The 26,214-nt window shown below is 40.4% G+C and overlaps 1 protein-coding gene across 3 annotated transcripts; it reads right to left on the bottom strand.

The window, feature by feature from the left end:
- Positions 1–3,838: 3,838 nt before the first annotated feature.
- AGR2 (anterior gradient 2, protein disulphide isomerase family member) lies at positions 3,839–17,337 on the bottom strand. Of its 3 annotated transcripts, none has more exons than XM_061413634.1 (8): positions 17,240–17,337; positions 14,205–14,350; positions 13,881–13,944; positions 13,710–13,762; positions 12,415–12,488; positions 9,725–9,788; positions 6,296–6,379; positions 3,839–4,140 (listed from the first exon to the last, which is right to left on the bottom strand). In XM_061413634.1, exons 2-8 carry the CDS (start codon positions 14,341–14,343, stop codon positions 4,091–4,093), a joined length of 528 nt encoding a protein of 175 aa, XP_061269618.1. In that variant the 5' UTR covers positions 14,344–14,350; positions 17,240–17,337; the 3' UTR covers positions 3,839–4,090. The 3 variants fall into 3 exon arrangements, with proteins under 3 accessions (XP_061269618.1, XP_061269617.1, XP_061269619.1); XM_061413633.1 differs by having other exon boundaries at positions 17,222–17,322; XM_061413635.1 differs by having other exon boundaries at positions 17,011–17,245.
- Positions 17,338–26,214: the final 8,877 nt, after the last annotated feature.

The following is a 26,214-nucleotide window of genomic DNA, read 5'->3' on the forward strand; positions in this document are numbered from 1 at the left end:
TTGTAGTCAATGACAGTTGTAGTCTTTGAAATGACTCTTGAGACAGTGGAAAAGGGGAAAAGCAGACCCTCTTTCCCCCTCCAAGTGCCAGCTGCTTCTCCCCTGCCCTCCCCTCTCCTTCCCACTCCCTGCTCCTCCCCTCCTCTCTCTTTTCTCTCCCCTCCCCTCAGGAAACTCAGCTTTTGGAGTTCTTTTGCAGAGAAGGGCTTCAGGGAGTTGCCTGTGAGTTAAAATATATGTCGAAGAATGGGCTTTGCCACCACCTGGAGGGTGAAACCACTCTGCTTACTTTGGGGATCTTGCTTTTGACAGGTCGGTGAGGTCACAGCTTGACTAGTGGCCTTTTAGTCAGTCGGCTGAATTCATCTGGCCTTTGAAGTCTGCTCGTTGGTGGGGCCCTGGGAAGTTCCGTTCTTGCCTTTGAGCTCTCTTTCTTCTCCCCCTCAGCTTCTATCTAAATATGGGACCTCGGTAGCTACCTAGGATTACTGAAGGCATAAGACAAGCAGAAAACCAGAGCAGAGTTAGCTGGTCCTAGATGGTCCTTTGAAGACCACAGTTCTAAAACGGGTGTAGTCAGGTATGTTCATTGTCTACATAAATGACTTTTACAGATGCTTTTTGTTACTAATTTTTTTCCAGAATTTGTCCCTGCCCTCTCCCCTGCATGCTGTGGGGCCTCAGATAAAACTGATTAAAAAAACTAAAGGTGGTAAAACATACATAGCATAAAATCTATGATTTTAACCCTCAGGTGTGTAGTTCGGTGTTACTAAGTACATTCACATTGTTGCACAACCATCACCACCACTCATTTCTAGAATTTTTTTCATCTTCCCAAACTGAAACTCTGTTATATAATAACCCCTCGTTCCTCCTTGCCTTCAGCAGCTGGCAACCACCATTCTACTTTGACTCTAGGGATTTAACTAATACACGTGCCTCATATTGAAATGGGGCAGAATTTGTGGCTGGTTTATTTCACTTAGCATAATGTCCTCCATATTCATCTATGTTATAGCCTATGTCAGAATTTCCTTCCTTTAAAGGCTACATAATGCCCCATTCTATATGTATATCGCACATTTTGTTTACCTGTTTATTCATCGATGGATATTTGGTTTGCTTCCACCTCCAAGGTGTTGTGAACAGTGGTGCTATGAATGTGAGTATATAGATATCTTTGGGGTACCTACTCAGAAGTGGACTTACCGGATGTATGATAATTCTGTATTGTTTGAGGAATGGTCATATGTTTTTCCATAGTAGCTGCACCATTTTATATCCTGTTTAGCTTACAGTTTTATTCAGCTCTTTGAAATAAGACTCTAGTCTTAAAGCAGTCTTCCGTTTCTCCCCAAAGGTATGTTCACGTAAGTTTATTTAAACACAAAGGAAAGATTGTGAGATGATAGTAAAGGACTTGGTAGAAAGAGCAGGCACTCTTAACATTACCATGAGCTAAAACAATGGATTTTATGTTTGCAACTTCTCTTTCTAACCTGTGTACAGACACATTTCCTGTACTTGCAGTTATAGCATAGAAACTCTTAAAAATTCTCTTTCACTTGTCTTTTTTGCTTCTCTATATGATGTTTATAACTTATTGATGACAATACAGTGCATTTTGTGTTAGTGAACTAAGTAATCATTAGATTTGGAGGTGGCGTTTAAATAATGTTGCCATAGGCATCTTCACAGAACAATTTCTCTTGAATGATTTCATTGGGACAAATTCTTGGAAGTAGAGGAAACTGGGTCAAAGTTGATCAGTTTTTTTAAATGACTATTGCTCTGTCATTTTTCTATAGGAGACTTATTTTCCCTGCAACCTTAACATTAGACTTCTTAGAGATGTATTTGTATTTTATAAATTATATGGGTTGCTAAAATAACATTCAATACATTTTAAGGACTTAATCATATTTCATATCAGCCCAACTGAAAAAAAAACAACAACCACTTTATTGTACAATAAGGGAAACCTGAATAGCTTAGAAGTTGTTACTCAAAATGTTTGTTTATTCAAGTAGAAATTCTTTTTTTTCCTCCAGCTAACCTTCAGAGACATTTCTAAATGGAACATTTTACCTTTTTAAGCACAGTAGGTTACCTACTTACAAGAAGGGCACCCAGTCCCTCTGGTGACAGTTTTGTTAAGGATTTAAATCATCAGCATAGGCTTAGAACAGATTAATGCAGAGCTCTTTGACAGTACTGTGTGAGAGAAAGTATTTTAGAAAGTACTAACTGGGAAAGTTACTAATGCCGAAGGACCTACTCAGAAGGAGGGCTCTATCCAAACAAACAAAAAGTTAATTAAGACAAGCAATAGATAACCAATATACAAAGCATGGCACAGACCACCACAACCATTTCAGGGCTAAGGAAGGCAGTGGAGGTTGGATGATAAAGGAACTTTGTATAATAATGAATGTGAGATTAAATATGTATTGAAGTCATTAATGGGCTTTCCAGATGGCTCAGTGGTAAAGAATATGCCTGCCAATGCAGGGCATGCGGGTTCGATCCCTGGATCCCTGGGTCAGGAAGATTCCCAGGAGAAGGAAATGGCAACCGACTCCAGTGTTCTTGCCTGGGAATCCCATGGACAGAGGAGCCTGGCAGGCTGCAGTCCATGGGGTTGCAAAGAATTGCATATAACTGAGCACACATATACTAAGTACATTAGTGATACTTAGTATTAATTAGTAAGTACATAGGAATACACATTGCTAATTTTTGTCTTTTCATTGTGTTCATTGGAAAAGGCCCTAATGCTGGGAAAGATTGAGGGCAAAAGGAGAAGAGGGCGACAGGATGAGATGGTTGGATGGCATCTCTGACTTAATGGACGTGAAGTTTGAGCAAACTCTGGGAGATGGTGAAGGACAGGGAAGCCTGGCATGCTGCAGTCCATGGGGTTGCAAAGAGTCGGACACAACTGAGCGACTGAACAACACAACAACAGTTTTTGTCAGGCAGAATACAGAGTTAAAAATAGGTAAAGCTGCTCTTCTATTTCTGATGCCACCTTCCCCCTTAACCATCCAAAGAGAGATAGTGACCTCTGATCTTTACCCCATAGAGGTGATGTCACTGCCCTTTGCTCTTACTGAATTTATTTCACACCAGTACTCTAAAATCTTAAGAAACCAAATATAGTATGAGGCTGAATTCTCAGGATGTGGTTGGAGTGTGTTCAAGGATACAGATGTTCTCTGAATGACCTTTTCACAAAATTAGCCTTCTGAAGGAGAAAGCTACCTGTCAGAGGTAAAAATGAATTGCTAAATTCCAGTGTGTCCATAGGAGTTTCTGGCCAGAGTGAGGCAAGGTGGTCTTCAATTAGTGTAATGCTCAGTTGCTAACTCATGTCCGAGTCTTTATGACCCATTGACGGTAGCCTGCCAGGCTCCTCTGTCCATGGGATTCTCCAGGGAAGAATACTGGCGTGGGTTGCCATTTTCTTCTCCAGGGGATCTTTCAGCCCCAGGGATCGAACTCACATCTCTTGTGTCTCCTGCATTGCAGGCAGGCTCTTTACCACTGAGCCACCAGAGAACATCTTCAGTTAGATACTGATTTGCTCGGGATGCCTTTCTAGATACTCTGTCACCCTAGAGCATATTGTTTGATACTTCTGTTGTTCAAGCTCACGTCTACTTTTGTCACCCAGTGAGAAACTATAGTGAGATGAGATGATAATTTTGCCTTTGGGCTTTGTTGCTTGAACTGGGTTTGTCTTGTCCCCTTTTTGAACATTTTGTGTTTAAAAATCCTATTTGGTGAGTAAACCAAATAGCTTTTCGTGAAAGACCAGGTTGGGAAAAAAATGAACAGTTTAAACACCCCCTAAAAGGATTTATTTTTTTTAAAAATCACGGCTCACTATGGAAGCATATGATATTATTTTCATACATGTATATGTAAAACCAATTTTAAAAAAAAGCTGTTGTAACATGAAACCATCATCTAATCAGTAGGTTCACCAGTGCTTCAGCCTTCTCCAAAGTTTTTCAAAACCTCCTCTGGTTCTCAGTCTCGAGGCCCAACACAAACGGAGGATCTTGTAGATTTTGTGTTTTCTCTAGAGTTCAGTCTTCAGCAACTTGAGAGCTTTCTTCATGTTGTCAAGCACTAATAGAGGAAAAAGTTACAAGAGTCAACACGTCATCAGAATTATATTAATAGTTATAGTTTATCCCTAAACTCTAGTATTCTATTTCTTATTTTAATAGGTGCTGTTTTATCATAGGGTGAATAGTTGGTAATCTTGTAAATTTTTTCTAAAAGTACGTGAAATGGCTTTCATTATAATCCAGATCTCTTCCAATGTTTATTAAATTCCTTTTCTACAAGGCATGGTGATATTACCTGTGCAGAATATCTGCCTTTAAGGAGCCCAAAGTTAAGACTTAATAGGTTAAGCTTTGGAGAAGGCGATGGCAACCCACTCCAGTACTCTTGCCTGGAAAATCCCATGGACAGAGGAGCCTGGTGGGCTGCAGTCCATGGGGTCGCTAAGAGTCGGGCACGACTGAGCGACTTTACTTTCACTTTTCACTTTCATGCATTGGAGAAAGAAATGGCAACCCACTCCAGTATTCTTGCCTGGAGAATCCCAGGGACAGAGGAGCCTAGTGGGCTGCCGCCTATGGGGTTGCACAGGGTCGGACACGACTGAAGTGACTTAGCAGATTAAGCTTTATACTATTATCTCAAGAATGTTCAATACACTTGGGATGTGCATCCCCTGGTTCTCTCAGCACTCATTGGAGGCATTGCTAATGGACTGGGACGTCTTTCCTGCTGCTGGACACGACCTCACAATCCTTCTCAAAATAACGTTCTAGGTCGATGCCACCCAATAGAAAGTTCTATGATGATGGAAAATATTCAGTGCTTGTTCATTAAGTACTTTAAATGTGGTCACTGTGTCTGTAGATTGAAATTTTTTTTAATTTTCATTTTTAACTGTGGGATAATTGCTTTATAATGTTGTGTTGGTTTCTGCCACACAACAGGGTGAATCAGCCATAAGTATACATGTGTCCCCTCCCTCTTGAGCCTTGTTTCAACCCCCACCCCAGCCCACCCCTCTCGGTTGTCACAGAACACCGAGTTGAGCTCCCTGTGTTATGCAGCAACTTCCCAATAGCTATCTGTTTTACGCATGGGAATGTTTATGTTTCCAGGCTGCTGTCTCCATTCATCCCGCCCTCTCCTTCACCACTGTGTCCACAAGTCTGTTCTCTGTGACAGAGTCCTCTATTCCTGCCCTGCAAATAGGTTCACCAGTACCATTCTTCTAGATTCCATATATTTGTGTTAGTATGCCGTATTTGTTTTTCTCTTTCTGACGTACTTCACTGTGTGTAACAGGCTATACATTCATTCAGCTCACTAGAACTGACTCAAATTCATTCCTTTTTATGGCTGAGTAATATACCATCATATATTTGTACCACAACTTCTTTATCCATTCATCTGTTGATGGGCATGTAGGTTGCATCCAGGTCCTAGCTATTGTAAATAGTACTACGATGAACATTGTGGTACATGTGTCTTTTTGAAATACAGTTTTCTTTTGGTGAATTTTGTTTAATTTTCATTAAAGTTACTATTAAACAGCTCCATGTGGCTAATGGCTGACAAATTGGACAATGCCAGTCTATACAGTCATTAGTCATTGAGCAAATTGATCCTTAGGACAAGCCCAGTTTTCTTCCCAGAAGGACTAATTACATGTCACAGCTAGGTACAGTCTCCCATTGAGGTTCTTCTGCCTTGAGTCTCAAACTTTTTTTTTTTTTTTTTCCATTTTATGGCAACCCCAGGGGAATTCAGTATCTTGGCAACTATTTGGAACCATCTTTCTTACTGATCTTTAAAATTGAACTCAAATTCAGCTTTAATAAGCTGGACTAAATGATTTTACTTTTGTTGTTTGGGAAAAAAAATTAACAAAGCATGCAGATTATTACTATTACCCTGGTACTATTGTACTCAGTTTTGTGGTAGAAGGAGTTATTTGTGCTGAAGAGAAATGTGAAAAGCAGGTAATATGGTCCTAGGATCCTCCTGGAGGGAAAGACACCTAATGTAAATAATTCTTCTTTGAGGTTTTAAAAAATGAGATCAAAATGAATGTGATTTGATGGAGAACACAAGACTGGACATGGTCAGACTGTTTCTCTGGAGTCTCTGAGCACGGCTTTTTTCCCTTCCCAATGTAGATTCTCTACCCATCACAACAGCAATTCTATGGATATTCCAAGGAGGTAACACTTACATAGAGCTGTGTCTGAAGGTTCATAAGCATAGAGACGGTTTGAGTATCTTCCAGTGATGTCAGCTCTAACGGTCAGGGATGGGTCTACAAAGAAAAAGCCAAAAGGAGTGAAGTATTGTGTTTCAAAGGAACCTCTTTTGCAGAGGAAGCCTATGTGTTTATTTGCATCCCATGAAAGCCTACATATTTATTCACATCCCATGAAAGGAACATGATGTGTCCTGCTGTATGGGATTCTCCTCCATCCAGTCTGCAACCCAGCTGCCGCAGCTGGTACCCAGAGCCAAACTGGGAGCATTCAGTAGCCTGGCAGTGGTATTTGTGGAAAAGGTTACAAACCCTGTTGTTCTATCTATAGCAGCCTGAAAGCAGGGTAATATACATTGTTGAAGTGGTGTTTTGTTTTTGGTGAAAGCAATGGCATTCTCTACTAAAGAATTATTTTAAACTTTTGAAATGATTATGTTATAATTGAAATATGTTACCAAGAGCAGCCTAGATAGTTAGAAACACACATCAAATGATAGTTTTCCAAACCAAAGTTGGTTTTTTTTTTTTTTTTTAATGAATAGAAGAATGCAAGGTCTTAAGAGCAGCCAAGGTAAAATAATTGTGTATTGTCCTCTATGATATTTTTTTTTTGCTTTATTGTTAACAAGCTACATGTTAAAAATAGAGATTTGAGAGTCCCTTATGTATATATTCCTCTAGGTTTAAGTCTTTCTATTTTTCATGTTTTACATTTAACTTGAAGTTATCAATTAGTGAGGAAAAGAAGGTATAAACAAGATACATCCAAAAGCCAGGTATTAAGATATACAGAGGCCTAGCAGCCTCTCCTTAAGAGAGTGGTTAAAGGAGCCTGTGGCCCATTACCTGAGAATTAGATGAAGAGGACACATGAAACCCAGCCTCTTGCATGCCAGGTCTGTCTGTCACTGGTACTCGATGGACAATCCCTGTCATTTCAGAATGTTGGACTGGGACCAGCAGACGTAAATTACAGGAAACTGACATGTGTTTGCTCAAGAAAGACTTAACATCTACTCTTACTTCTGCCTGGTGTACACACAGGGTCTCACCTTCATAATCTATTAACGTAAGAAAAGCTTTTAAGTCTCCCAACCATTGGCTCACAATCCCTGGCTGCCCAGGGAAGTCACCTGCAGAGCGTTCAAAGACTGCCACCAGCGTCCCACCCTGTGAGATTCTAATTTAACTGGTTTGAGATGTAGCCTGGGCAACTTGATTTTTCAGATCTTCCAGGCAATTCTAACACCCAGGCCTCGTGGAGAACTACTGAGCTGGAAGAACAAGATGCCTGGGACCTGGTTCTTATGACCAGAGGAATTAGACAGGGCTTAAAATGCCCTTGGGCTTCCCTAGTGGCTCAGACAGTAAAGAATCCTCCTGCAATTTGGGAGACTTGGGTTCCAGCCCTGGGTTGGGAAGATCCCCTGCAGAGGGGCATGGCAACCCACTCTAGTATTCTTGCCTGGAGAATCCCATGGATAGAGGAGCCTGGTGGGCTATAGCCCATGGGGTCACAAAGAGTTGGACATGACTGAACGACTAAGCACAGCACAGCAAACTGCCCTTAAGAGGAGCAATGAAGAGAATTTCTGCACAGAGTGTGGCTCGATAACCTCTAAAGGCCCTTTCAGTGGGTAACAATAACCCTGTGTACGAGACAGCAAAAGAGACACTGATGTATAGATCAGTCTTATGGACTCTGTGGGAGAGGGAGAGGGTGGGGAGATTTGGGAGAATGGCATTGAAACATGTATAATATCATGTATGAAACGAGTCGCCAGTCCAGGTTCGATGCATGATACTGGATGCTTGGGGCTGGTGCACTGGGACAACCCAGAGGGAGGGTATGGGGAGGGAGGAGGGAGGAGGGTTCAGGATGGGGAACACAGGTATACCTGTGGCGGATTCATTTCGATATTCGGCAAAACTAATACAATATTGTAAAGTTAAAAAAAAAAAAAAAGTAAGGATTCTAAATCTTCTAAATCCCAGCAAGACCAAATCTGTAAGATTAGCCCTGGTTCAGCCTTGTTCCTTTTCTCCCTTCACTTTTTCTCTCTATTTTGTAGGTTAGTGTGAACATGGACGAATTACACTTGGTCAGCTTCCCTGCTGGCTCAGAGGTTAAAGTGTCTCTCTGCTATACAGGAGACCCAGGTTTGATCCCTGGGTCGGGAAGATCCCCTGGAGAAGGAAATGGCAACCCATTCCAGGATTCTTGCCTGGAGAATCCCGTGGACAGAGAAGCCTGGTGGGCTACAGTCCATGGGGTCGTAAAGAGTCAGACACGACTGAGTGACTTCACTTACTTACTCACTTAGAGTGAGGTGTGCTATATGATGAATTTAATTATGGATTTTTTTTTTCCATTTTTTTTCAGTATCACCTTGATCAAAGTGAAAGTGTTAGTTGCTTAGTTGTATCTGACTCTTGGCAATCCCATGGACTGCAGCCTGCCAGGCTCCTCTGTCCATGAGATTCTCCAGTCAAGAATACTGGAGTGGGTGGCCATTTGCTTCTCCAGTGGATCTTTCTGACCCAGGGATCAAACCCAGGTCTCCCACGTTGCAGGTAGATTCTTTACCATCTGAGCCACTTTGATCAAAGCCCAACTCAATTCATTTGTTCAGTCATTTAACAAATATTTACTGTAAGCCTACCACAGGGTCATTCTGAAAATATGATGATGAGCAGAAAAAGATCTAGTCTCTGCCACTTGGGGGTCAATAATTATTCAACAATCACCCAGTAAATGCAAAAGTATAACTGAGGAAAGAGTGACCATTGAGAGGAATAGGGTGCTAACAAGAACACATCATGGGCTTTGAGCAGGTCTGCGAATGACAGTGATTAGCCAGGTGGCCTGGGGATACTGAGGCAGGGTGGGGGCGGGCAGGAAACGGCACAGGTAAAGTACCAGTAGCAGGAAGGAGCATGGCTCCTTTGATTTTTTTTTTTTTTCTTTCAGCTCCTTTTCATAACACACCTAAAAATAATGATCAAAAGCATCAGAAAGAAAAATCCAGCACACAAAACAGAAGGATGCCTGATTAAATATTTACAGGCATGATATAATTCGGGGAAATACATTTAAACAATGAATAGGGTACTTCCATCTCAGGTGTTCTTATGGCAGAAAATGAGAAGTTCAAATTAGCAGATGAAAAAAATGTCATGTATGAAAATAGGTAGGAGCTTGCATTTTCTAATGAAAATAGTTTGTGAAACTGAAAGTTAACAGCTGGCCCACCACCCCCCACCGCCCGCCACCCCAGCTTTGTCATTTCCTTGGCTGTGGGGAAACAACAGGTGAGGGTGTGCAGGACAGAGGAAAAGGTGTGGCAGTGTTTGTGTAGGGTTCAGAGTGTGCTTTATCGCATCGTCACTTTTACTTACCAACAAACAAAATCCTGGGCACATACTGGCCATCAGGAGAGAGGTGTTTGTCAGTTGTTTCATACTAAGGATGAAAAAAAGCAACTTTCAGTTTGTTTATCCTTCAGTTATTTTCAAACTTGTTATAAAAACATGTCCATTCCTGGACTAAGGACTTTAAAACACTATAAGGCACATCTCTAACACAGAGAGTTTATGATACAGATGTAGAAGCTAGTTACATGCATGAAATAATAAAGAAGCTAGAGGAGAATGTGATGCAGAACAGGAGGTAAAGAGATGATGGATAAGGAGCCCCAGAATTCAATAAGGGAGAATTTGGGAGGCATATGGTGTTCGGGGAAGGCATCTTGGATGAGGTAGGAGGAAATAGATCAATGAAAAAAAAAATGGAAGTCATTTTTGGAGAAACTACAAAACAGGATTGTCTTGAGAATTCATCTATCATTTTTTAATTCAGAACTTTATTGAGCAGTATATTGCACTTCTCTTGAATTAATGCATGTCTGTTGGGAGATAGGGGCTTCTCAGGTGGCACTAGTGGTGCCCATCTGCCAATGCACGAGGCACAGGTTCAATCCCTGGGTCGGGAAGATCACTGGAGTAGGAAATGGCAACCCACTCCAGTATTCTTGCCTGGAGAATTCCGTGGACAGAGGAGCCTGGTGGGCTACAGCCCATGGAGTTGCAAAGAGTCAGACACGACTGAGGTGACTTAGCACACACTGGGAGACAGAGAAGGAGAAGGAATATTGGGGATCCAGTGGGTGAAATGTTACGATGAAGGATATGCAGGCACATCGAGTGCCCAGAGTAGGACATTTAACCCTGTCTGCAGGTTCCATAGAACTTTCTGAAGCAGGTGAAGAGAAATCCTTAGAAAATGAATAGGAGTCAGTTACACAGAAAAGGAGGTCATTCTGGGCAGAGGATGGGGGACGATGATACAAAGGCAGGTGAAAGACCTAGCAGTTTCTATAATCAAGTATTTGGATGAGACTAAAGGGTAGGGATGGCTTTTGGATGGCTCAGTGATAAAGAATCCACCTGCAATGCAGGAGACGCAGGTTCTATCCCTGGGTTGGGAAGATCTGGAGAAGGGAATGGCTAAACACTCCAGTATTCTTGCCTGGAGAATTCCATGGACAGAAGAGCTTGGTGTACAGTCCATGGGGTCGAAAAAAGTTGGGCTGAGTGACTGAGCACACATACAAAGGATAGCGATGCTGAGGCTGTAGTGAGAGATGATGCTAGAAAGTTCCTTCAGGGGCGGCTCGCAAGTGGCCTTGCACTCTTCACCAAAGTGTTTAGATTTGCCCATAAATAGAGAACCACTGGAGGGATGGTAGAAGAACCGTGATCCTGATTTGGTTTTTAGAGTAATTACCCTGACAATCATGTGGAATCAGACAGGATTTACTTTGCAGTCAGAGAGCCACTTACTGTAAGCTAGTAAAGTGAAAATCTCTTACACTAAAACAGCGGTCCTGGATTTACAGGGAAGTGACCAATAGTAAGACTATTTCCAAGTCAGAACCACAGGCCTTCATGACTGCCAGAGAGTCAAGTCTAGAATAGCACTCTAATGGAGTAGGGAATGGAGAAAAAAGAGCTTTTTGAAAACCTATTATGCTGATAAATTCAGTGTTGAACATACCAAGTTAAAGCTGATTGCAAGATTTCTGAAATTTGGTTGTGGACACAGATTGGAAGCTGTTGTGTATTCAAGGAAGACGGAATTACCAGTGAGCAGGTCTGGATGAAATTGTCCATAGAGAATATAAAATATGAAAAGAGAAGTAGGTCGAATAGAGATCAGGAAGTCACTTATACTAAGGGGTAAATGGAGGAAGAGGAGCCTGTGGAAGGAGGTGAAGAAGAATGGCTGGTGTGGATGCTCCTTGAAGAAGCCCACCTGTCAACCCAGAAAGAGGAGAGAGAGAGAGAAGCCCCGGGGACACAGGGTTATGAAAGAGTTTTCTGAGTTGTTTACTGATCACTTGCCTTTGAAACAGAAGTGGATCCTGTTTCTACACCGAGTAGAACTTATAAAAACAGAAAGCTTTACCATGAAGAGAGGTGGTGATGGCCAATTAGGATAGGGAAGCACTGGCCCACAGCATTCATGAAGTGATTAGATTTGGCCACCCAGAAAGCTGTCTCTTCCGGAGAGAGAAAGGGCACAGGGAGTAAGAATGGGTGGAGAGCAGCCAGGACTGCAGGGGAAAGGGGCACAGCAAGGAATTGGTAAATGACAAAAACTTCCCACTTATTACAGCAACAAAGAAATCCCGGACCACAGGAGAGTGTTATTCAGACAGTTTAAAATTATTAGTCACTAAACAAAATCCCTGAGTTGGAGGATTGCCTGGAGAAGGAAATGGCAACTACTCCAGTATTCTTGTCTGGGAAATTCCATGGACAGAGGAGCCTAGCAGGCTACAGTCCATGGGATGGCAGAGTCGGACATGACTGAGCAACTGGGCATGATGTGACCACATATATATGCACATATATAAACAAAAATGTAGACATGAAAGATAGATGCAAAGGAAAATCTCTTTGTAGTCTATGAGATGTGGTATTCGGAACAGATCCCCGTTAAAGTAGTATTATTAAGACATAGGAAAAAGGAAGCATCCACTTCAAATACTGAGAGAAATGGTAGTGAGGATGAAGAGCTAACTTACAACTAGATTGAGGAGGACAAACTGCTCTGCCAATCTCTGGATTTCTTTATTTTCAGCAAATGCCTTCTTTAAAGCTATAATGCAAAGAAAAATAGTTAAGCATTCATCTCATCACCAGGTAAAACCATTGTTCTCTGTTAGATTTTAAACTGAACTGTATTTTTAATACAGTATTGAACCCCACCCTTTCTGCAAATGATTAACGAAGAAATATCTAGACTATTGACCAGCCTTGTTTCTACTGCTCAGTTCTACTGAGTGGTTACTATGTGGCAAGACTGTTTCATGTACTGGGAATAGAGCAGTGGGAAAAAAATTAAATGTGCTTTCTTCATAGGACTGAAATGCTTGTGTAGGAGACAGATCATAAGCAAGTAGTTTTATGTGGAGATAAGCACTTTGAAGAAAAATAAAGCAAAACAAGAGGTTTAAAAGCTATGGAGTGTTCAGGGTAGACTTCTTTGAGGAAATGACATTGAAGTGAGAGGCAGATGCGTTCAAAGATATTAGGGATGCATCCTAGGGTAGCCAGGTAGGTGCCTGTCACAGACCTAGGCAAGATCTCATCTAGGTTTGGACCAGGGCAGTAGTAGTAAGGTAGTAGGAAGTGGCTGCATTTGGGAAGCAGCTATGTAATATATGGGGCCCAGTGCCTGTCTCAGAGGTAAAGAATCCACCTGCAATGCAGGAGACTTGGGTTTGATCCCTGGGTTGGAAAGATCCCCCTGAAGAAGGAAATGGCAACCCACTCCAGTATTCTTGCCTGGGAAATCCCACAGACAAAGGAGCCTGGCAGGCTACAGTCCATGGGATCACAAGAGTCAGACAGCAACTAAACCACCGTCACCAGTGCCAAATGAAAATATGGAGCCCTTTGTTCAAAAATTACTATGACTTTTAAGATGACAACAGCTGATCTTTACAACAAGCACAGGAGCCTTCGAAGCACTGTGTCCTGTGTGATTGCACAGGTGGTGTTTGCAGGAGGCTGGTGCTGGCCTTTGGAAATACTGTGAAGGTAAAGCTGTGGTATTTGTTGATGTATTGAATGTGGGATAAAAGACAAAGCAAGAAGTCAGGGATGAATTCTAGAGCTGGTGTTTTCAAACTGTGAGCCAATGGTTATCACAAAATGTGGAAATATTTGAAGTTACTTCAAAATATGTGTGTACTACATAAAATATTCTTTTTAATTCAACTGTGCTGGGTACTAAGGGTATAAAGATGAGAGATCTGGACCCTCCCCCTAAAGCTATAAACCTATAAAAGAAATTATATTTAGAAGTATAAATTACCTTGACTGTGTGGGCATTCATCCAAGTGGTGAATAATCATCAAGGGTTTATTGCTTCAAGAGACAAAGAGATATAGGATCATGTTTAATGAGTAGAATTTTGTGGGTCACTAAAGATCGCTAGATGGCTCTCTTGAGAGCTTTGAGAGAGTTCCCTAAAGCTTGTCTTTACCTTGTCTTGGATTTATATAAAGCTTCTTCATATGTCTGGGTCCAGATGAGTTGGTCCCCCCAACCTAGAACAAAAAAACCCAGTGTATCTAAAACTGTTATGTTTTCAGACCCAGAGCTGTTGAAAAACAGTTGTAAAACGGGGATCATTATATACTTGATACTAAAGAAAAGCAAAAACCTCCAGAGAAAACAGAAATAATGGTAAACTTGGATAAATGTAGAAAGAACACGTACAAAAATATGTTCACACAGATCTCAGCTCTGAGAGTTAAATCCTTCCCAGTTAAGTATAATAGGAGGCCAATGAGAATGTGACTCCTACCTCTGGAGAGGGTCTGGGGCAGTTTGAGTTGAGAGTCCTTCGTGTCCTTCTTAGCTCCTGGTTTGACTGTGGTGTCTTTGGCCAGAGTGTAGGAGAGGGCCACCAGCAGCAGGAAAGCTGACACTGGAATCTTCTCCATGGCAAATCTGATATGGAAAACAAATTAGCAAGAAGCCAGTAAAACAGAAATTAGAAATTTTTCAAAATCTTTAGGTTGCAACACAACTGTGGAACACGAGAATTGAGGCTTAGATGGGATTGAACACATGCAATTGGAGTGAAAAATACCTTCCACAGAACTTTCCTAAGAATGCATAGTATAAATTTCTATCTATCCACCTCTATATAAGATCTGTATAGAAAAAAATTATACTGATGAAGATCTCCATAGAAATATACAATGTAGAAATAGATACAGATATATTTTAAGAAAATAAGGAGATAGATGTATATATTCTTACAGTTAAAGGAATTTGCTTTTAAATTTTATATTTTTCTAAAAAACGTCGTAGTAGAAGACAACTTAGGGGTTATATCCTCTTTCCCCACCTCCCCAGTGTCTCATTTTGTATATGAAGAATCTGAAATTCAGAGAAATGAAGACCAATGAGATGGGCATAGAACCAAGGCTTTTGGATCTTGCCATTTTGCAGTGCTGGCTCCCATCTTCCCATTTGGAAAAAGTTGCCTTAAACATACATATTTCTTTAACATTTTGTTAAAATGGGGACACTGCCATTGAAAAATAAGATCCGAGTGAAATGATGTATTTCATTTAGAAACTACCAACTTTATCTTTTAACTAAAGGTTTGCACACACACAGCTCTCTCCCTAGTGTAACATTTACTCAAACTCTAGCTATATTGGTTCTGAACTGGTTAAAATACATCAGTGGAACTTTCTTCCAGTGAACTAATTGTTTGACCCTTAGTGTGGGCCTGTATAGGTAGGTGGTTGTACACAAAATATTTCTATTTTATCCCATAAAATATTCTATGGGACTCATCACACAGAGAGACCAACCTTGTGAATGTCTCTGTTGATTTTTTTTTCTTTCCAGTATTCCAAATTTAAATATCAGGAAATGTTGTACTATTTTGAAGCAGATGCTTTTGAGTGGGAAAGAGAAATAGCAAGGTAAGGTCCATGAGTGAGTGAGGAAGTAAGCGAGCTAGCAAAGTGAATTGCACTAGCAAATCACTAGGGCTATCCAGGGACCATGACATGCAAATCTGTTAGTAAAAGCTTTGTAAATGCTAGTAAAGCCAAAGACTGAAATTGGTTAAAAAGAAACACCTAACTCTAATATTGGTGTGTTTCAAATTAAATGAACTCTGCAAGAGAAATGGGATGGACCATCAATGTTCAGTGTTTTTAAGGGTTAAACTTTCTCATCTTCTGATAGCTTGAGGGAAAACCTGTGTTAAGCATTGATGTCATGTCCCACTCTTTTTAGACCCCTTGGACTGTAGCCTGCCAGGCTCCTCTGACCATGGAATTTCCCAGGCAAGAATACTGGAGTGAATTGCCATTTCCTTCTCCAGGGGATCTTCCCAACCCAGGGATTGAACCCACATCTCCTGCACTGACAGGTGGATTCTTTACCATTGAGCCACCTGGGGAAGCCCTTGTTAAGCATTAGCCAATTAAAAAAAAAAGGTATTGCTAAGTTACCAAATCCAGATGATGCCTTGTATTAATATGACCAATTATTGTCTATGTCATAGTATGTAGTAGCCAGGCAATGTCTCACAAAAAAGACATAAGCAAAAAACAGGGATACACTGTCTTCATTTTCAATATTCATAAAGATACAGAAATGCCAGTAACAATTTTTGTATCCAGTATTTTGCACAAGCACCCCAACTGTGCTACAATTCTTCTAGCCTTTTTGTTACAAATACTTCTTTTTCATGTCAACAACACTAAAAACCAAGAACCCTTATGTGAGAATAATTACACTATTCAGGATTATGGTTGATTCAGAAAATATCATGCAAGTAATGACTTGAAATTTATCGACAAACGTTTGACTTTATATTTTACGTATGGCAACAAATGTATATTAGCAAAAAAAAGTAGTAAACAGGTGGTGAAGTATTTATGTAAGCCACTGACAATTCTTGTGCAAGTAGCCATTAGGACCTCCTGTTATAGCTTTGCTGCTTTCAGATTGGAACTATTGATACCTTATACATGTTTTATGGCAGGGTGACTCAAGGGAGCTGAATATAACTCCTGCTGTACAAACAGGATTTTCTGAGATTCACTGTACTGTTTTCAACACATCAATTTTTAGTCCTGAATTGACTGTGATCTGCATATTGCATGCATAAACCACCTCAAAACAGAAAGCTAACCATGGAGGACATTGATAATTTGGAGACACACACACTATGAAACGAGCACTTTTCACTGGTCATTATATCTCTGTCTTCATCAATGAATGCCTTGCAGGAGGTTTCAGTGTCCTTGTTCATAAGGAAAGTAACCAGATCTTTCCTTTTACATTCTGTCTTATGAATTTAAAGACTGAATAAGCAATAAGGATATCTTTATATCAGACACAGAAGGAAAGCTATTTCCTGATTTGCAATAATATTCTGATCTGTAATCCCCAGCAGCTAATCCGAGCTGACGTTTCACAGTCCTGCGGGTCTTTGCTTTGCCAGTAAGAAAGAAGCATTAGATGGTGATCAGGGCTCAGTAACCAAGACAGGAGACCCTGGGCTGTGTGTCAGGCTTGAAAACTCCAGGAGTTGGCTCACTCTTAAGCCTCTTGTTTTCTGGGGGAGAAAGCATTACCTTGAATCAGCTCAGGAACATCGCTTCACAGAGAGGTTCCAGGAAGCCTCTGGTGGAAATTCCATCAATTCCCTCTCCAAATCCCATTTTGCTGCTCCTGGAACTGCCCCACACTCCTCTGCCTGTGGATTGCCTACTCCTTTACATGGTAACCAGAGGCCAAAGCTCATTCTAACAGGTGCCCGTCTAACAATGCTGTCAGGAGCCTTACCTGGATCTCCCCACCCACCTGTCTGTGTGAGCCAGGCGGCCTCGATGCAGTCCAAGCTTCCTAGTATGCTGGCTCAGCCCACGCCTCTATTTATGCGCCTGGGCACACCTCAATCCCACCCACTAATCCTGTATTCACACGGTGCAGACTCTGAAAGGAACTTTTCTTTCCCCAGGTCTTCCCGGGGCTAAAGAGTTCCCTACTTTTTAAAATAATGTTGCAGAGGGAGTACCGTTCAGTATGCATGCCTTTAACTCTTTGTGAAAGCATATTGTTAAGAGATTTGAGAAAGGTGGGCAGAGTGCCAAATCCAGGTACGGTTTAAATGAAGACATTTGATTTGCCTGAAGGCTGATTTGTCTTTATGTGATTGGATGGAATTTGTGGTTTGCAGAATTTTTTTTTTCTCTCTCTCTTGGGCAGATTGCCTCTATTTAGTTAGAAACACACAAGAGATGATTCACAGTTCTAACCCCTACACTCATATAAGGTGCTGTCCTCTATTATGGTATAAATTATTTCACACAATGTACTTCCTTTTCTTGGCAAACAAAATGTGTATTCACTGTAGGTATGAAAGTAATCCAAACCAAGAATTCCTATAATATATTAAAACTAAGGAAGTTATTGAAAAAAAGATATCCTAACACTATGAGTTTTTATTAATCACCTTGCAGGAACTCCCCTCCAAAGAATTCAAAGGCATTTCACAGATATTCTCTCATTCAATGGCAAACTTTTCCTCTAGGCATAGCAGGAAGCTATTTCCATCATTTTTCAGACCTATAAACTAAGATGTGCAACTACTTTCTCATTTAAATTTATGCAATAATTTACTCAACATTTTAAGACTGGACTTGGGTTTTCTGTAAAAAAAATTTAATCCTGTGAAAACTATGTGTAATCCTTAAAAGTTCAGAACAGAAAAATCTTTAACAACAGAAAATTAGCTAATGAGATGTAAGGCCTATAAAAATAAAATTTGAAATGAGTTGAGATCATACTATTTCAAAATATTTTCAAGTAGGTGAATTTTTTGATAAAGCCTGAGTTTCTATGGGCAAAATAGGAACTGATTTCAAAAATGGTGAGTTTTCATTTGAAATTAATTCACAGAAATAATTTCTTTAGGAATTTGAATAAAAATAATGATTTGAACTCAACTTTCAAAACCAGTAAGCCTTTTATTTGGGCTTCCCAGGTGGCTCAGTGGACAAGAATCTGCCTGCCAATGCAGGAGACACTGGAGACACGGGTTTGATCCCTGGGTCAGGAAGATCCCCTGGAGGAGGAAATGGCAACCCACTCTAGTATTCTTGCCTGAAAAATCCCATGGAAAAGGAGCCTGGCAGGCTGCAGTCCATGGGGTTGCAAAGAGTTGGACACACTTGAGCACCCACTGCACCAAATATTCATTGAGCCTGATTATGTAGCAAACACTATGCCTGACATTAAAGATAGGAAAATGAAAAAGACATGGTCAGTTATGGAGGTAGACAGACACCTCCATGGACAGTTGCAATTCAGGATGGTAAGCCATACTGTGGGAAAACAAAGACATTGAATACATTACCTCTGCTGTAAGGTTATTAATGATCTGACTGAAGAGTTAAGATTAACCCACACTAAAAATTAATCATCTGCATGAGAAGAACATGCCATAATGGATGGGTAAAAGACCCTGATGCTGAGAAAGATTGAGGGCAAGAGGAGTAGGGGGTGACAGAGAATGAGATCATTGGATGGCATCACCGACTCAATGGACATGAGTTTGAGCAATTCCAGGAGATGGGGAAGGACAGGGCAGCCCAGCATGCTGCAGTCCATGGGGTCACAGAGTCCAACACGAGTGAGCGACTGAACAAGTGGTACAGGTATCAGCTGTTATTATTTTTCAGAGGAAATAGAGATTGCTAGTCCTGAAAATGCTCAGATTGATGCTAGACAGCAAGGTTTCCAGATGGAGACAGTGATAAAGAATTTCCAAAATATGTTTGCTGGATATTTAGTGGAACCACCCCTGGCTAGAGTCAGATACATCTGGGCAACTCATAAACAATAGGTTTGAAGAGTTTGGGGGCTATTTGATTTACCTGGGACCTTGAATACCATTTTAAGGAGTTTAGACTTCATCCTCAAGAGGAAGTGTCCTGCGATGGAGAAGGGGGCATTTTGTAGATTCACCTTTGGTTTGAGTTCAAATTTAGTGTGATGATTACTACATACACTTCTAACTCCTGCAAATTGCCTAACCTCTCTGTACTTGAGTCGTCTTCCTTGTGAAGTGGAAACAGTAAGACTCACTTTATAGGATCTGTGGAACATTATATAAAATAATTGAGAAAAAATATTTAGAATGGTCCATAGCGTATAGTAAGCACTGGAATATACTATCGATGGTACAGAACTTGTTTCTCTATGAAAGTCACTTAGCTGAATGGGTGCTTTTGTGTACAAATACAATTGTTTCCCATTTCTTGGGGTTTAACTGATACTGTATTAAAAGTAAAATGTAAACACCTAGTTCTTCCTAGATCTAAAAGTTTGTTTAAAAATATACAAATTTTGTTTCTTTGTATACAGTATACAAAAATACTTTGGTTTTGAATAGAGAAGTTTGGCTGGAGAAGGAAATGGCGGCCCACTCCAGTATTCTTGCCTGGAGAATCAGGCAAGTTTCCTGCCACAGGAACCTGGCAGGCTATGTAGTCCTTGGGTTACAAAGAGTCAAACACGACTGAAGCGACTGAGCACAGAGAAGTTTGGCATAAAATTCAAAATCTATTTTAATTTCTTTTTTATTATAGTGAGAAAAAAAATCACATGAAATATAGCTATCCTCTTAATCAACGAAGTGTACAAGATGATATTTTAAACTATAAGCATAATGCTGTAATCAGATATCTAGAACTGGTTTCTTTTTTAAAAGAATTTTATTTGCTTAGGCGATGGCAACCCACTCCAGTACTCTTGCCTGGAAAATCCCATGGGCAGAGGAGCCTGGTGGGCTGCAGTCCATGGGGTTGCTAAGAGTCGGACAGACTGAGCGACTTCACTTTCACTTTTCACTTTCATGCATTGGAGAAGGGAATGGCAACCCGCTCCAGCGTTCTTGCCTGGAGAATCCCAGGTATGGGGGAGCCTGGTGGGCTGCCATCTATGGGGTCACACAGAGTCAGACATGACTGAAGCGACTTAGCAGCAGCAGCAGCCGGCTGCTCTGGGTCTTTGTTGCTCTGGGTGGGCTTTCTCTAGTTGCAGTGAGGAGGGGTTACTTTGTTGCAGTGTGTGGGCTTCTCTTGTAGAGCACAGGCTCTGGGGCGCTCCCGCCGGCTCAGTGGTTGCGGCTTCTGGGCTCTAGAGCACAGGCTCAGTAGTTGTGGTGAACAGGCTGAGTTGTTCGTGTGGCACATGAAAGCGTCTGGGACGAGGGATGGAACCTGTGTCCCTTGCATTGGCAGGCAGATTCTTATCTACTGCACCACCAGGGAAGTCCTAGAACTTGTTTCTTGCTGTTTAAGTAAAATAAGTACCATCAAATTAAACTGACCTAAATCAGACAGATTACATTTCAATAGGCTAAATTTGATGTATGAAATATCCCCTTTTACAAATTTCTTTAATGAAATTCTTCTTTTAACCTACATTTACAAATTTAATACTGCTGCTGCTACTGCTGCTAAGTCGCTTCAGTCATGTCCAACTCTGTGCTACCCCATAGACGGCAGCCCACCAGGCTCCGCTGTCCCTGGGATTCTCTAGGCAAGAACACTGGAGTGGGTTGCCATTTCCTTCTCCAATGCATGAAAGTGAAAAGTGAAAGTGAAGTCGCTCAGTCGTGTCCAACTCTTAGCGACCCCATGGACTGCAGCCTACCAGGCTCCTCCGTCCATGGGATTTTCCAGGCCAGAGTTAATACTAGTACATCTAATTCTTTTAAACTTTTAAAATGTTTAACAGGGTACATGTGCCAACATAATTACCCAAACTTTTCTAAGCACTTTAGCGATTCTTGTAAATATTACAAATTAAAGTTACTGATTAGCAATTCAGGTTATATTAATCTTACACATATTTCTCACAGTCAAATACATTATAATTCTAAATTAAAAATCCTAATTCTAGTCACATTCTTAATTAGAGTCACAGACCAATATTCAGCTTCTCTAAAAGAGGTTTCTGTTATATCATACAAGCACTTCACTAACAAACACATAAAGGTTTTTCCAATATTTTCAAAACTTATTCTTCAGCTTCACCTGGAAGTCTTAATACTACAGATTTGAGTTACTTCATCAGTTACAGATTTGAATTACTTCATCAATAGAAACATTTTTTTCTATTCCTTCTAGGGACTAGTGAAGAGGAAGCAGATCTACCTTTAGGTTGGACCTATTTCCTGAGTCTAGGATTAGGGACTTTGATATGGATCAAAGACTGTGACCCAATCATTGATATGTTTGATATTATAGATACAGTTAGATGTATCTCAAGGGAAAGTGTAGAGAGGAAGACTCATTACCAAACCTTGGTAATTTTTATCCATTTAGGAAGATGAGGAAAAGAAGTGCTTCTAAAGCACAAGAAAGAATCTTTTTGTATAAAGACATACATTTCCAGGACCGCACCATTTCCTGAATCCAGGGTTAGTAGTAACTGCAGAGCACAAAGTAACAACCAGCATCAAATGCAGGTTGGTAGGGCTTAGAACTGGAGAAGAGAAGCAGCTGAATGGTTTCCAGAGCTCTCTGACATGTAGCCAAGACACTTGTAGAATACACTTGATTGCCTTCAATCAAAATTCATGAATGGCACTTGGGTGGAAGTAATGACAAGCCAAATTATCTTTTGTTTATGTTAAGCAGCTATGTATTACTTTCTTGGGTCATGAGTAAAGTGACTATATTCTCAGTTTGCCCAGAATTGCCCTGACTAATTCTCAAGTTAAGCCTGTTGTTGAGCATATTAACTGAGAACATCCCCCTTTACTTTAAAAAGTCTGGTGATTTGGGCAATAAATTACATAGCCTCGATGATGAACTCTACCAATGTTCTCTGTAGGAAAATAATTGCTTATACACATACAATTTTAGGTGGCTCAGATAGTAAAGAATCTGCTTGAAATGCAAGATGCCTGGGTTAGGAAGATCTGTTGGAGAAGGGAATGACAACCCACTCAGCATTCTTGCTTGGAGAATCACATGGACAGAGGAGCTTGGTGGTTTACAGTCCATGGGATCTCAAAGAGTTTGGACATGACTGAGTGACTAACAGAGGTCTCACTCATATACTGAACTTAATCAGAGGACCCCTTTGTGGGACCCATAAACTGACGTTAAAAACAATATTGCCCGAATGTTCGAGCTTCTAAGTGTGGCCATTTCAAGGACCCCCAGCTTTAGAATTTAGCATTTAGCTCTCTGCCTTGTTTTATAGCAGCACCTTGTATTTCTTCCCATCAGAAATATTATACCGTGGCCTAAGTTGGAAAGAGTCCTAGTCTCACAGTCATTCAAGTTTTTTGTTGTCCCGAATAAAGGCCCACAGTCGGAAGTCCTTTCAGATCTTAGTGGAAGTGGAGCTTAGAGGGAAGGAGGAATAAAAAGTAATTGATGGGGATTCCCTGGTAGTCCAGTGGTGGGACTTGGTGCTTTCACTGCCGGGACCCAGGTTTAATCCTCAGTAGGGGAATTAAGATCATGCAAGCCTAGAGGGAGGGGGTTAAAAAAGAGAGAATTTGGGTATGAAAATGAGAATAAAGAAAATAAGAATTATACAAAAAGTAATTTATAATATATGAACATCCAAAGTAGATAAATTATTTCCCCATGAACTCTATCTTTTAGAAGATGGGTATTTAAAAAAAAAGTTTTGCTTATTTATTGAGTGCGCTGGGTTGTCATTGCCATGTGGGCTTTTCTCTCATGGCACAGAGTGGGGGCTACTCTCTCTCCTGCGGCGGCTTCCGTTGCTGCGGAACACAGGCTCTAGAGCACAGGCTCAGAAGTCGTGGTGCACAGACTTAGTTGCTCCGTGGCATGTGAGATCTTCCCACACCAGGGATCAAACGCATGTTTCCTCCATTGGTAGGCAGATTCTTTAGCACTGAGCCACCCAGGAAACCCAGAAAGAAGATGGGTATTTTTAAAGGGAACGTGGACATCATTCTTTGGAGTCTAAAGGGAATAATCTCATGAATCCTTAGAACTTGCCATTGAAGTGATTTGCTACTAATGAATTTGGAAGGTGGGAAACAGGGGTCATTTAAACAAATATGTTTGGATCTGGCAACTACTTTGGCTATATATGAAAGAAGGGTTTCACGTGCATTAAGGAGACGTGTCCTTAGCGGTTGGAGTCTGACCTAGAGTCAATATTGTTACATGACAAATACACTCCTTGGGGTGGAGCCTTGAACAAGCAGAGATGCTGTCAAAAGCTTGTCTGTCCTTAAGGATGCCAGTGACTTAAAAAGAAAAAGCTTAGTCCTACCTTCTGAGGTAGCTTTACTTTGACTTAAATTCTATAAATTTCTTCTAGTAATTCTTTCTCCTTTACTTCTTTGTGTGTATGTGTGTGTGCTCAGTCACTCAGCCACGTCCAATTCTTTGTGACCCCGTGGACTGCAGTCTGCTAGGCTCCTCTGTCCATGGAGTTTTCTAGGCAAGAATACTGGAGTGGGTTGCCATTTCCTTCTCCAGGGGATCTTCCTGACCCAGGAACCAAACCTCTGTCTCTTTCATCTCCTGCATTGGCAGGCGAATTCTTTACCATTGAGGCACTTGGGAAAACCTTTACTTCTTTAAACACTATTACATCATTATTTTCCTACCCAATGTAAGGGTAGGAAAGGATTGTCTTGTGGTCATGACTAGGTTTTCTGTCTTATTATCCAGCCATCTATATACTGAAGTGGCTGTTGTTTTGTGAAGGACAGTGGTAAGTGAATACCAAAGTAATGTGGAAATGACAAATACATATTAATATCATCTTGGTAAATATAATGCACAATATACTGTTCTGTTATATAACATAACACTACAAAGTTTGTTTTCTTTAATAAGAAAAAAGTATACATTTTAATATTTTGTATCCACAGTATAAAACATACTTTATTATTTAGCAATTGAGCTCCAAATAAGTGTTGTTTTGCTTATGATTTTTGCATTTGATAAATACTACTAAGTAACTTCCTAAGACCTCCGTTTTTTGTGCATATAATTGAGTGTGTTTCTTGGAAGATGAAAATAATCTTTGTATGATTCCAAATTTACTTTGAGTCTGCTTGTGTATATGTTTTATACCAATTAATTCCATTATATGGTTTTTCCATATAATGGAATAATTGCTTTAAAAAATCAGGGTTTGAGTGATTTGGGGGCTTTCCAAAAGCTTCTGTGATTGTTATTTAAGGAAATACAGTCACATTCAGGAATTGATCTTTTGGGGACAGTTTTTACTATACAATTTTTATGTCTTTGCTTTAAAGTTAGGTACCAATGAAAGAATAACACGTACTTACATTCTCAGTGTTCTTCTGTTTGCCTGTGTTTTCTATGTGACTCATTCTGTAATAATTATTCTCCTAGTCCGGAGCAATAGGTCAGCCCTGAAAGCAAACAGAAAGGAAACTTGTCACATTCACTTTCTTCCTGATTTCTGTAAGGCCTCGTCATCATTTCAGTACTAAGCTGTGGCTGTGTTCACCATATCACACTTTTGTCTAATCCGTGCTTATAGGAAAAGATTATATTTGCTCATTACTTATAGGCTTTTAGACTCTGCATGATGTGGAAAAATGTTCCAATTCAGTGAGATTTAAGATATAATTTTAGAAGTGTATCTTAATTACAGTTAAATCAGTTTTCTATTTTTTCTATTTCATATTGCATTGCTAAATAAAAGTCTCCCAATACAAGAAATTCTACCAATAGATTACTATAAATGTTAAAGCAGTTGGTGAATTTGGTAAATTTCCTGAGGCTATCCAGGTGGTTTGAGGGATATTTGAATGTATCCAGGGCACGAAATGCAGGTATTCTATACAGAGATTTCCATATGGAATCATTCAGGTCACTTTGTGAATTAGAATTAGTACCGGGATGATTTTTGTTTTTTAAGCATGAAAATAGGAATAGGATTTTTTTTTTTAAATATGTACATGGACATTTTATTTTAATTTAAAGATTAGTCTCATCTGATTCACCTCACTAGCTGCCCTACTCAGGCTCATTTTATAATGGTCTTAAATGAAAATCTTCATTTCCTCACAGTGCTTTCAAACAAGTTTTATGTGACATGTCCAAAATATGTGTCATTTATAGCTCAGATTCCTTTAGAACACTTAGATTAATGAATTCTTAAAGATGGGGAGAGAAAATAAAACTGTGAAAGTATTTAAAATTTCTAAAATCATTCACTCCGGTGTATGTCTTATTATTGGTAACTCTCGCTGTGATTTCTGAAGTTTTATTATAGTGCTGATTTATCAAGCACAATACCCTGAAAATGTAATTGGCCATTCCTGGTTTTATATCCTCTTTATGCCTTGTAGTAAATTGGTAGTAAATTGCACTTTCCTTCCAAAACCATTAGTCAATTTTTATCGTAAGTCTTTCCTCTTTACAGAGAAGGCAACGGCACCCCACTCCAGTACTCTTGCCTGGAAAATCCCATGGATGGAGGAGCCTGGTGGGCTGCAGTCCATGGGGTTGGTAAGAGTCAGACACGACTGAGCGACTTCACTTTCACTTTTCACTTTCATGCATTGGAGAAGGAAATGGCAACCCACTCCAGTGTTCTTGCCTCGAGAGTCCTAGGGATGGGGGAGCCCGGTGGGCTGCCATCTGTGGGGTCGCACAGAGTTGGACACGACTGAAGCGACTTAGCAGTTTCCTCTTTAGTTTTGCCTGTTAGAGGTATTTAGATACTTCAGAGCTACTGAAAGATGGAGAAGTGGATAAAAGGGCCTAAAATAGCTGCGTTGTGATTTC

Source organism: Bos javanicus, chromosome 4 (genome assembly GCF_032452875.1).
Source record: "Bos javanicus breed banteng chromosome 4, ARS-OSU_banteng_1.0, whole genome shotgun sequence".
Taxonomy (NCBI): domain Eukaryota; kingdom Metazoa; phylum Chordata; class Mammalia; order Artiodactyla; family Bovidae; genus Bos; species Bos javanicus.

Excerpts from the sequence above, each read along its gene's own strand:
- AGR2 (XM_061413634.1), bottom strand. The coding sequence starts at position 14,343 with ATGGAGAAGATTCCAGTGTCAGCTTTCCTGCTGCTGGTGGCCCTCTCC. Across the intron at positions 13,945-14,204 it reads GCCCCAGACCCTCTCCAGAG|GTTGGGGGGACCAACTCATC; the intron begins GTAGGAGTCACA and ends TTTTTGTTCTAG. Across the intron at positions 12,489-13,709 it reads TGAATGCCCACACAGTCAAG|CTTTAAAGAAGGCATTTGCT; the intron begins GTAATTTATACT and ends TTTGCATTATAG.